This window comes from Sus scrofa, chromosome 3 (genome assembly GCF_000003025.6).
Source record: "Sus scrofa isolate TJ Tabasco breed Duroc chromosome 3, Sscrofa11.1, whole genome shotgun sequence".
Classification (NCBI taxonomy): Eukaryota; Metazoa; Chordata; class Mammalia; order Artiodactyla; family Suidae; genus Sus; species Sus scrofa.
In genome coordinates this window covers 125,790,127-125,802,486 of record NC_010445.4, presented here as the reverse complement: position 1 = coordinate 125,802,486, position 12,360 = coordinate 125,790,127, and the positions used below count along the sequence as shown (strand labels likewise).

The 12,360-nt window shown below is 50.2% G+C and overlaps 1 protein-coding gene across 8 annotated transcripts in view; it reads left to right on the top strand.

The window, feature by feature from the left end:
- The window catches only part of ATP6V1C2 (ATPase H+ transporting V1 subunit C2), a 51,494-nt gene that overhangs the window by 23,266 nt on the left and 15,868 nt on the right, over positions 1-12,360 (top strand). For 6 of the 8 annotated variants that reach the window (XM_021087845.1, XM_021087843.1, XM_021087842.1 and 3 more), the window contains 3 exons: positions 5,126-5,211; positions 6,439-6,468; positions 11,345-11,439. In XM_021087845.1, the coding sequence (XP_020943504.1) occupies positions 5,126-5,211; positions 6,439-6,468; positions 11,345-11,439 (211 nt within the window). The remainder of the gene's footprint in view (positions 1-5,125; positions 5,212-6,438; positions 6,469-11,344; positions 11,440-12,360) is intronic. The other 2 variants (XM_005655276.3, XM_003125387.4) reach the window with 1 other exon arrangement.

Here is a 12,360-nt window from a genome sequence, read left to right as displayed (position 1 = left end):
ATTGTTATGGGCTGTCTCTGTGCCAAGGACTGGCCTGAGGTGTAAACCTAAAGTCCCTTAGGTCTTTTCTGAGGCTTTCCTTGCACATGCACAGTCATTTTCTAATTTTCTACTCATTCACAGTTGTTTTTAAATGTCTTAGTCCTAATGTCTGGCTCCAAAAGTGGGGAAAAGAGAGAAATGAAGGGAGGGTAAAAGGGCACTGATCTTTTAAATCTTTTGGGAGTCACTTTAGCTGAGGGAGGAGAGGCTTGAAACAACGTGGGGAGAAATGGCTGCTCACCTCTTCATCTGCACCTCTGGGATCAGAAGCAGCAGTCAGAACACAGACTCTCTAATATATGAAGGACAGAGTCCTTTGCCCATGCTGGCTCCTTAAAACTGCAAGCTCCTCCAGGAAGACACAGCTGCCTGCCAGTGAGGTGGGGAGGGGTTGCTGCTACTGTGCTAAGAGCTGAAATTGACCCAAATTAACTGCATTTTGTGGTTCAAGCCTTCCCCTGAAACTTGCAAGTCTTCAATAGACTCCAAAGTTCCAAAATAGTTAGATAAGAGAGACTCCATTAGGAGTTCCCGTTGTGGCTCAGTGGTTAACGAATCCCACTGGGAACCCTGAAGTTGTGGATTCAACACCTGGCCTTGCTCAGTGGGTTAAGGATCCAGCATTGCCGTGAGCTGTGGTGCAGGATGCAGATGTGGTTTGGATCCCACGCTGCTGTGGCTGTGGTGTAGGCCAGCAGCTACAGCTCCAATTAGACCCCTAGCCTGGAAACCTCCATATGCCATGGGTGCAGCCCTAGAAAAAGACAGAAAAAGAAGAAGAAAAAAAGATGAACTCTGCTAATGCCATTATTTGTCTAGATGGGGAGACAGATTCTTGGTGTTTCTGACTCCACCATCTTGCTAGAATTCTCTTCTATTTATCACCATTTTAACCATTTTTAAAGTAGTTTGCTGGCATTGAGTACATTCACATTGGTGCCTAATCATCATTTAATTGGGATAAATGGTTACTTCTGTAAGTATAAGATAAAAGAAACAAAGTAAATAATAAAATACAATAAATAATAATTAAATAATGAATAAAAGTAGGAGTTCCCTTTGTGGCTCAGCGGGTTGAGAACCCAGCGTAGTGTCTGTGAGGATGTGGGTGTGATCCCTGTGATGCTGAGTGTAGTTCCCAGTGCCATAGGGTAGGCCCTTGTTTTTCCATGTACATAGAGCAGAGTGTGCATGTTAATCCCAAACTCCTAATTTCTCTCTCTTCTTCTTCCTCTACCTGTTATCCCCTTTGGTAACCAAAACTTTGTTTTTCACATCTATGAATCTGTTTTGTAAATAATTTCATTTTATTTATTTTTTTTCAAAATTTAAACTTTAAAGTTCTTTTGGCTGCACCCATGGCATGTGGAAGTTTCCAGGCCAGGGATCAAACCCCCACTGCCGTTTCGACCTGTGCCACAGCTATGTCAGTGCTGGATCCTTAAGCCGCTGTGCCACATGGGAACTTCCTAAGTTCATTTTTTTTTTTTCAGATTCCACATGTAAGTGACATCCTATGGTACTTGTCTTTCTCTTTTTGGTTTACTTCACTTAGTATGATCATCTCAAGGTCCATCCATGTTGGTGCAAATGGCTTTATTTCATTCTGGTTTTGGTGTAGGTACCACATCTTCTTTATCCATTCCTCTATAATGGACATTTAGGTTGCTTGCATGTCTTGGCTGTTATACGTAGTGCTGCTATATGAACATTGGGGTACATGTATCTTTGTTTGTCTTTTGTCTTTTGAGGGCTGCACCCACGGCATACGGAGGTTCCCAGGCTAGGGGTCAAATCATAGCTGCAGCTTCCAGCCTACATCACAGCCACAACCATGCCAGATCCAAGCAGTGTCTGCAACCTACACCACAGCTCACGGCAACGCCAGATCCTTAACCCACTGAGCAAGGCCAGGGATTGGACCCGCAACCTCATGGTTCCTAGTTGGATTCGTTTCTGCTGAGCCGTGACGGGAACTCCTGGGGTACATGTATCTTTATGAATTAGAGTTTTCTCCAGATATATGCCCCAGAGTGGGATCACAGGATCATATGGTAATTCTGTTTTTAGGATTTTCTTGGCCGCCCTGCGGCAGATGGAGTTCCCAGGTCAGCGATGAGATTTGAGCTGCAGTTGTGACCTAGCTGCGGCAACACTGGATTCTTTAACCCACTGTGCCCGGCTGATGGTGGAACCTGCATCTTGATGCAGCAGAGACACTGCTGATCCTGTTGCACCATTAGTGGGAACTCCTAATTTTAGGTTTTTTTAAGGACCCTCCATGCTGTTTTTCACCCACAATGTAGGAGGGTTCCTTTTTCTCTGCATCCTCTTCAGCGTTTGTTATCTGTGATTTTTTTTTTTTTTTGTCTTTTGTCTTTTTTGTTGTTGTTTTGTTGTTGTTGTTGTTGCTATTTCTTGGGCCGCTCCCGCGGCATATGGAGGTTCCCAGGCTAGGGGTTGAATCGGAGCTGTAGCTGCCAGCCTACACCACAGTCATGGCAAGTGGATCCGAGTTGCCAAATCTATGACCTACACTGCCGCGTGCGGCAATGCTGGATCCTTAACCCACTGTTTGCTCAGTGTTTTAGAGGAAGGAGCCAGGGTTTAGTTTAGACTCGAATTGAAGAGCATGGCTTTGGAGTCCTGTGGATTTGAGATCAGTTTCTACTCTGATACTTATTAGCCAGTGTAGAGTGACTTTTAGCTCTCTTAAATCTTAATTTTTCATCTTTAAAATAGTGACGTTACTTAGCTCAAAACAGAGTCTGAAGAATTGAGTCCTCCAAACACCTAAGAACCCTTAAAAATAATTTTTTAAGGTTTGTTTATTTGTTTGTTTGTTTGTTTTTGCCACATTCATGATATGTGGAGGTTTCCAGGCAAGGGATCGACCCCACACCACAGCAGTGACCCAGGCTGCTGCAGTGACACACCAGATCCTTAACCCTCTCGGCCATAAGAGAACTCCAAAAATCATTTTTTTTTTTTTAAATGAAGAAGCCAGTAGTGAAGCCAACAAAAGACTGGAACATGCTAATTTCCAGAAGAAAATAGCTATTTGTAGAGTCAATAAATCGATCAAAAGATGTCCAGCTTCCCTGATGATCAAAGAGATGCAAGTCAGAGCGACAGTGGGATAGAATTTTTCAGCTATCAGATCGGCAGGGATTACAAAGATCCATGATCCCTCCTGTTGGCGAGGGCTTAAGCACGCAGGCACTCTCATCCATTGCTGGTGGGAGGTGCATTGGCTCTAGATGTTGGAGGCTAGTTGGACGTTATTTGTTAATTGTGTAAATGCCCACACCCTGTATTCCAGGAGACGTTTAGCAATTTATTCTACATATGCGCCTACACAAACGGACAATGTATGTGTTTTGTTGCAAACTCCATCAACTGTTCAATACAGATAATTAGTTATGATACAACCTTGCAAGGAAATGCTATGCAGTCGGTGAAAGGAATGAGGAAGCTCTCCTGTGACCCGTAGAGGTTTTCACAATGAACCATGGAGTGAAAAAAGTGAAACAGCGTATAGACTCTTAGATTCCTGTCAATGAGAAAAAGTTTCTGATTTAGTAATGTCACAGTTCACTCATGACTATAATTAATGATCGCAGCTAAATAGGGGACGTTTTTGTTATGTGCAATGGTGAATTTTTCCAGCAGGTAAGCTTTGTCAGACCATGTTATTCTGAGCTGTTCCGTGGTGGTGTGCACGCCTAGGAGCAGGTGTGTGCCCATACTTGCTACAGTTAAGAACTTCATGGAAGCTAGAATTGGAAACAGCAGGGAGTCATTGACAAAATAACAAGCGAGTTTTCCTTTTCCGTCTGTTAAGAAGGAAAGGTGTTATTTAGTGCTGTGAATTGCAAGAGTTTGTTTATTTATTCAGCAAACAGGTGAAGAGGTGGTGTCATTCTCCTAGGCTGCAGGCGATGAGAGGACATAGGTCTGGAACTGGAAAGGAACCAGATGTCCTCTCTCCCCCTCCACTTTTCCTATGGAATCTACTGGGGAGCCAGAGGGAAGAGAGCCTGCATGCCTCCATCAGGCTGCTCAGAACACATCTTGAGTTACCTGCCACCAACTCCCAGGAAGCTTTTTTTTTTTTTTTTAAGGGCCGCACCTGCAGCATATGGAAGTTCCTAGGCTAGGGGTCAAATCCGAGCTGCAACCGCCACAGCCACAGCAACGCCCGATCCCAGCCATGTCTGCGACCTACCCTGAAGCTCATGGCAATGCTGGATCCTTAGCACACTGAGCGGGGCCAGCGATCAAACTGGCATCCTCATGGATACGAGTTGAGTTCCTTACTGCTAAGCCACAACGGGAACTCCCTTGCTATATTAATATTTATAATAATCCTACCAAATGAGTATCATCCACATTTTACAGAGCAAAGAACTGAGGCTCAAAGAGATTAAACGAGTTTGGCCAAAAACATACATTTGAGCCCACAGCCAAGGTGAACCCTTTTGCCTCCAGCTCTCATACTCTCCTTTCCTTTCTCAGACTTTCTGAAGCCTCCAGTGTGTTTTCTGAAGACTTCAAAAGTTTTAATTTTTTAATTATCAAAGCAATACTGGAATAACATAGGAAATAAGGAAAAGAGGAAGAATGCTGTCCCATAGCTGCAGCCACACTGCCTGTTCACGTTTTTATCTTGGTTTTTTCCCATATATTATAACACACGCCTTGTCCCACGGTATTAGAAATTCCTTGTAAGCCTGATTTTCAGCGGCTGCCTAATCATTCCTCAGCTTGGTTTACCATCATTTACTTAAACAATCCTCTATTGTCCAGCCTTCCAGTGGCTTCCAGTTTTTCCACTGTCAACAACATTGCTGGGAAGAAACCCTTTTCTTCAGAAAGCTTCTTCTGTTTGTCCTATTTCCTTAAGAGAGTTTCCCAGAAGTGGAATTACTGGTGTGCATTTGAAGTCTCTTCATACGTATTGCCAGATTCTTCTCCCAAAGTGTGGCTCCTCCATTCATTCCTTTGCCCCCCCCCCAGCGTTCGAGGGTATTCCGAAGGCAGTTTCCTACGCTATAACCAGCTGTTTGTTCTTTCCCCCAAGCCTCATAAAGAGAATGGCCCAGAGCGTGGTGGAAGTGATGGAAGATGCGAAGGGGAAGGTCCAGGAGAACCTTCTGGCCAACGGAGGTAGGTCCCTGGAGTGTCCCTACCCGTGTTTTCCCAGCTCATTCATCATCATCCATCAATGGCCCCAGCCGTGGCCGAGCAGTGTCGGCAGATGTGAAACTGCGCCACTTAGAGCTTGGTGGCACCACTGCTTGGAAGACAGGGCCCTTTACAAGTTTATAATCCCGCTGTCTCATTTCTGAAGCCTCTGGCCATTCTTACCTGTAGCTGAACTCCGCAGTGAAATCCGAAATGAAAGTGGGTTCGAGGGGGTTTCATGGCTGGTTGGCCCACCCACCTTCTCTCTCAGCCTCTGGTCTCTACCACATGGAATATTCCATCTCTGCCCACAAATGAGGTTAAAAAAAAATGCCTTCATTGCTGGGAATGCCTCAAAATGAACTCTTTAGTTGTTTCCAGTAAGTTAGACCCAAACCACTTGGTGTAGCGTGTTTGCCTTCGGAAGTTCTGTCTCCCCTATGCGGGTGGGATAAATCTTTAGATTCGAAGGATGTTGAGGTGCCTTAATAAAGTACATACAATCTGAGTGCACTTAAAATGTGCAGAACAGGAGTTCCCATCGTGGCTCAGCAGTTATTGAACCCGACCCGTATCCATGAGGACGCAGGTTCAATCCCCTCCCTCAGTGGGTTAAGGATCCGGCATTGCTGTGAGCTGCAGTGTAGGTTGCAGATTCGGCTCAGATCCCAAGTTGCTGTGGCTGTGGTGTAGGCCAGCAGCTGCAGCTCTGATTAGACCCCTAGCCTGGGAACCTCCATATCCTAAAAAGACAAAACAAACAAACAAACCAAAACACCGAAACAACTTTGAGTCTTTGGAAACCTTCGAATTTAGGTGTTTAAATATCTGTAGAGATAATTAAACCTGTGACTATCCTTCAGCACGAGTATACTGAAAATGAAGGCATATATTCCATATTTAGTATTTATATCACTGGGAGTTCCCTGGTGGTCTAGGCGTCAGGATTTGGTGCTCTCACTGCTGTGGCCTGGGTTCAGTCCCTGGTCTGGGAACTGAGATTCCCACATCAAGCTGCTGCACACTGCGGCCAAAAAAAAAAAAGAGTATCGTTTACTATATATAAACTCATGTTCTTTCCCTCCTGGGAACATTTGAAAGGCTTTTATTTGCTTGTTTAAATTATCAATGGAAATGTTCATTTTCCTAAACCTGAACTTGGCTTTGGATGTCCATGCGGTCTAATAACGCCACCTTATTACATTGCAGGTTTGAAGGAAAAAATGAAATATTTAAAGAGTACGTTGTGCATTGTTTGCCGTGTGTGTGGTCAGTGTGGCGCCCGCATGTCCCCGGGAAGGTGGAATCTCAGTCTGGTTGTAGGGATCCAGTGATCAGGTTACGATGGATTTCTCAAGTGGCAACCTCGTAGCTTGCTCACCAAATCCCTATAACACGGAGAGCGGCTCTTTCTCCCTGCCCCTTTCTTGCATCTCCCTTGCCTCCCCCAGCCGCGCTGCACGCCTCCTGGCGTGGGGGATGCTTTGACCCGGAGAGCAAGATGGACTTTGCATCTTTGGGCTTGCGGTTTGCTCACCTTGATGGCTGTCCCAGTGTCCTTCTGCCTGTGCCTGGAGGTTAGCTGTTTGGTAGACCAGGCTTTGCGTGGCTCTGTGGGTTCATTCATTCAGGGAGTCCCAGGAAGGTCCCTCTGCCCAAACAAGCCACTCCTGGGTTCTGCTTCAGAAAAGTACCATTTGCTTTGGTTTTTCTCCTGCCTGCTCGGACTGGTGGAACCAAAGCCAGCAGCACATCCTTTTAGGATGGAGTACAAATCTTACGGATTAGGAGTCAATGAAATGACTTCCCAAATGCAATCTGTTAGTTACACTGAGATTTCCTGCCGGTGCTAATCAAAAAAAAAAAAAAAAAAAATTATTTGGGGAGTTCTTGTTGGGGCTCAGCGGGTGAAGAACCCAATGTACTGTCTGTGAGGATACAGGTTCGATCCCAGGCCTCGCTGAGCAGGGTTAAGGATCCAGCGTTGCCACAGCTGTGGCAGAGGTCGCAGATGTGGCTTGGATCTGGTGTTGGCGGTGGCTGTGGCTGTGGTGTTGGCTGGCAGCTTCAGCTCTGATTTGACCCTGGTCAGGGAACTTCCGAATGCCACACGTGTGGCTAGAAAAAGAAAAATGTAAAAAAGAAAAGAAAAAAAATGGAGTTCCCTTCATGGCTCAGTGGAAAGGAATCTGACGAGCAGCCGTGAGGATGCAGGTTCGATCCCTGGCCTCACTCAGTGGGTTAAGGTTCTGGCATTGCTGTGGCTGTGACGTAGGCCAACAGCTACAGCTCTAATTCGACCTGTAGCCTGGGAACCTCCATGTGTCGTGGGTGTGGCCCTAAAAGGAGAAAAAAATAATTTTAAAAAGAAAAGAAAATTGATAGATTTGCTCATAAAAAGAGAACAGCTTTACCTCCCAAACTATTCATCAATATAGCCAAAGCCAATCAACAGCTTTGGAAAATACGGTTATCAGGTTTATGGCAAATAAGAGTTTCAATAGGAGTTCCCGCTGTGGTGCACCGGCTTGAGAATCTGGCATTGTCGCAGCTGTGGTATTGGTCACAGCTGTGGCATAGGTCATAGCCGTGGCTTGGATTTGATCCCTGGCCTGGGAAATTCCATCTGCTGAAGATGTGGCCAAATGAAAAAAGAGAGAGAGAGACAGAAAGCTTTTCAAAAACGAAAAAGAAATTATTTTGTTCAATAGATCAGCAGATCTTACTTCCCAGCACGTAACCCACAGGGCCCTAAACAGAAGAGCCTACTTAGCATTAGAGAGCTACTGTTCTGCATAAAAACGCAGTCTTGAGGATTTGAGCTTACATTAAAATAATGATCAAAATGCTTGCATTCTACTTAAAATTCATGAGAATTAAAATTCAATGTTCTGGAGTTCCCATTGTGGCACAGCGGAAACGAATCCGTGTAGGAACCATGAGGTTGGGGTTCGATCCTTGGCCTCACTCAGTGGGTTAAGGATCTGACGTTGCTGTGAGCTGTGGTGTAGGTCGCAGACGTGGCTGGGATCCCGTGTTGCTGTGGCTGTGGTGTCGGCCAGCAGCTGTAGCTCTGATTTGACCCCTAGCCTGGGAACCTCCATATGCCGCAGGTGCGGCCTTAAAAAGAAAAAAAAAGAAGAAGAAATTCAGTGTTACTATCACATAGTATCCATCCCCAGCCCAAATGCCTCTAAGAGCCAGAGTTGCCTCTTTTCTCAGGAGGAGGAAATTCAGCTTTATTTGTTTGTCTGTGTTTCCTTATCTCAAAGGCCTCCAGGGAGTTGGGGCCCCATGACCTTCAAGGTCAGAGCTTCCCGGGCTTGTTCTGCACACCAGCCCTGTGCAAAAAAGGATGCTAGGGCAGGGCTCATGGCCGGCTCCTGAGCATTCGTGATGTATCTTTGCCTAGTAAAGGCTCTGAAAAGTACTGCAGTGAAGAGACCGCTCAGGGGGTCCTGACACGATTGGGGGCGACGGGAAACCTCTGCCTTGTGCAGAGCACCTGCGCCGCTAGGGACCGAGGGCATTAACTGGAGGGGCTCACTGTTGCCCCCAGCAGGTGGGATTTTAATCTGACCTCCCCCAAGCTACACCCAGGAGCACTGGCCTCAGAGCAGTCAGGCCTGGTCCTTGGTCACCTTGGCAGGTCACCTCCCAGGGTCAGTTTTCTCCCCCATCAATGGACTTAATCCCTTTACGGACTCTTTGCTTCAGCGCCTTTTGTTTTTGTGGGTCGTGGGCCTCTTGCTGCGCTTTGCTTCGTGCAGGGAAGGGCACTTTCACGTTTGATCGCAGCAGAGTCTGAGCCAACAGGCCGAGGTCTGGCCGGGGCCCTAGAACGTGCACCGAGCCGTGACCTCCCAAAGGCCCGGCTGCTCACGCTGCCGCCGGGAAGGCCTTGTTTGGGTTCTTGGGTGAGGTCAATTGTTGCTCCAGGGCAGCCGCCTGTGTACAGTGTGTTTTGATTCGGGGTGAGCCTGCCTGGGACAGGCCTTCGCTCCAAGCCCCTGGAGACTAGGCCTGACCCCGGCCAGGGGAGGGGAGCAGATAGGGCTGGGAGCGCAGGAAGGCCCGGGGGCTGCCGCTCTCTTAGGTGGACCACTGTCCTCAGACCACATGGTCACCAAGGGGGGGGTGTGCACTCGGCCGCCTTGGAGCTGGTGTTCCCGATGACCCGGGAGCGGAGGGGTCAGAGGAGGAGGGAGCCAGAGTCCTTGCCAGAGGCTCTGCAAGGAGCCTCCTCCTCCATCAGCCCCTGTGCCAGTCCCGGGCGCTGTGCGGGGTGCTGGCCGTTCAGAGCTGCTTCACCTCCACGGGCTAGAGGCCTGGGGGACAGACCCACAGCCTTCCAGGCTGTGACAGGAGTGCAAACCACGGGCGTGCTGTGCTCTGACTGCCCAAAGGCCTTGGATTTGGCAAAAATGCCTGGAGATAAGAGCTCATCTGAAATGTAGCTGCTCCAAGCAGCCCCACAAGAGCCAAAGTTACTAGGAAGATGCTTCTGTGAAGCACCTGCTCCCCGTGGGCACTGTCCCTGGCTCTGAGGACACAGAGAGAGTCATCAGCCCTCAAGGAGGCTGAAAGAATGAGAGAATCAAAGGTGGCTTGATTAGTGTGAGGGGCCCAGGCCAGCGAGAAGTGGGGGACAAGGCTTCCAGGAGCAGCTCAGCTTCAGCCTGATGTTTTGCACAAGCGCAGTCGAGAGAGAGGGAGAGAAGGGCTGAGAGGTTGTGCTGGCAGGGTCTGGAGGTTGGGGGGGGAGTGGGAGGAGTCTCCCACACCTGCCGGGCATCTGCCTGAGGCAGGCTGGTCCCGGGCCTGTGGGGTGGGCAGCCTGTGGCTGGCATGGGACGTGGGTGCCCGCCGTGCTTGCCCAGGGCCTGGCCCACGGTGTAGGGTTCAGTAGGGGGATGGGGGAGCCAACGGCCACGGAGAGCCTTTTGTGACCTTCAGGGCCTCTGAGGCCACACCTGCTCTCACCTAGGCCTTCCTTCAGTTCCTCCCAGGCCTGGATCCTTCCCAGGACGTGACTTCCCTGCACTAGTGTGGCAGTCCCCAAACCCACATTCAAACCAAACGAATACAAACACCTGTAGGAGTCAGCTGGGCTGACACATCAACATACCACGGACGGGAGGCTTAAACCCTGGACCTTTATCTCACAGCTCTGGAGGCTGCAGGTCCGAGGCCAAGGCTGGGTGCCTGGTGGGCACCTGCTTCCTTTGCTGTGCGCCCACAGGGCCTCTCCTTGCTGTGAGCATGGGGCGGGGGTGGGGTGGGGTGGGGGGCTGTGGTGTCTCCTTAAAGGACCCGGGTCCACCTGCGTCGGGGGGGCCCCCCCCTTGGCGTCTCAGAGGCGCTCTCGTCAATCCCGACACCGCTGGAATCTGAAGGACCCCTCTGGGGTCTTGGAGTTGGCTCCTTGTGAAGGGCCGAGGGACCGTGGCTTCCCTGTCCCCCTGCAGCAGGGCTGTGCATGAGGACGTGGCAGGGAAGGAGCGGGTGCTGCCGGCTCCCCGCGTTCCTTGTCTCCTTTTCTGGTGGAGGTTATGTGACTTACCCTGTGCCAGCGTTTCTTCCTCTGACGTGGCGATAATGATGATGACAATACCCAACAGGGCTGGAGTGTAAATTAGATGAAACACTGCGGTGACCTGCCCAGTCTAAACCGCGGTTAGACGTCGGCTGAATCGGTCGTCATTAGTCGTCATCATTAGCATTTCAAAGACACCTCTGGCCTCCCGCAGGCGGGTTCCCCACCCTGAGCCCCAAGGCATTTCCAGCTTGTCTACGTGAATATCAAACTCGGCCCGAGCTGTCTGAGTTGGAGTGTGGGCACGGGGGAGCACCTGTTAGGGCGCCCCTGCACGGTGGCCGGCTTTTCCGAGGGTCTTGGGGACTGGCCGGGGTGCTGGCTGGTGGCTGGCTCAGCCCTCTGCTCCCACGGGACATGCCTGTGCTCCCAGGAGCCCCGGGTCGGGGAGTCCGTCCTTCTGTTGCTCTGAGTGCTTCCTTGCTTGAAGTGGGGATGCTTGGCCAAGGTGTGGCCGCCTGGGTCTCGGGACACGTGGGAAGACCGCTCGTCCGCTGAGACGTGCCCCTCTTCTTCCAGCTGACTTAACATCCTTCGTGACCCACTTCGAGTGGGACATGGCCAAGTATCCTGTCAAGCAGCCGCTGGTGAGCGTGGTGGACACTCTGGCAAAGGTAAGAGAGAGGCCCTTGCTCGGGGGACAAACTTCTGAGACTGGGGACATAAACAATCGACACGTGTTTGGACCCTGGAGAGGCAGGGAGGGTCTTTCCAGGAGATGGGACGCTGGGTGGGGTGCTTGCCTCATGACCTTGGGCGCGGTCCCTCCCCATTGGCCTCCGGCCAGCCCTGCCCGGCCCAGTGGGTCTGAGGTGTAGCCGTGCATGCCCCGGGCAAGGTCAGAGACCCCCAGGTCTCAGGGCAGCCCTGGGACCGGGCTGGTGACCACCTGCCCTCACTACACCTCTTCCAAGCCTGTTACTCGGCAGGACGGCTGCGTCTTCCAGGACCCTCTCCCCTGGCTGCTCTGAGCCCCCAGGGTTCTGACTCCAGACCCAGTCCCTGTTCACTCCCCGCCCCCCCTTTTTAGGGCCTCACCTGCGGCATATGGAGGTTCCCAGGCTAGGAGTCGAATTGGAGCTGTAGCCGCCAGCCTACACCACAGCCACAGCAATGCCAGAGCTGAGCTGTGTCTGTGACCTACATCACTGCTCACAGCAACACCGGATCCTTAACCCACTGAGCGAGGCCAGGGATCGAACCTACCACCTCACAGTTCCTAGTGGGATTCGTTTCCGATGTGCCACGATGGGAACTCCACAGTCGGGTCCTTAACCTGCTGAGCCACAGCGGGAACTCCACTGTGGTTCCCTTTGAAAGAAGCAGCCCCACCCTGATACCTCACCCCTCCCCGAAAGGTGATTGTTTACTTAGCCAAAACTGCTTGGGGGGGGAGGGAAAGTTTGGCTTAGGAGCCCTAACTCCTGGGAGGTGTCCCACTACTGGTGGCAATAGCAAGGCCAGCGCCTGCTGCCCGTGGGGGTGCCATTTCTGAGCTGCGACCTCCAGCTCCTGCTTCCGGAATAAAAGCTCCG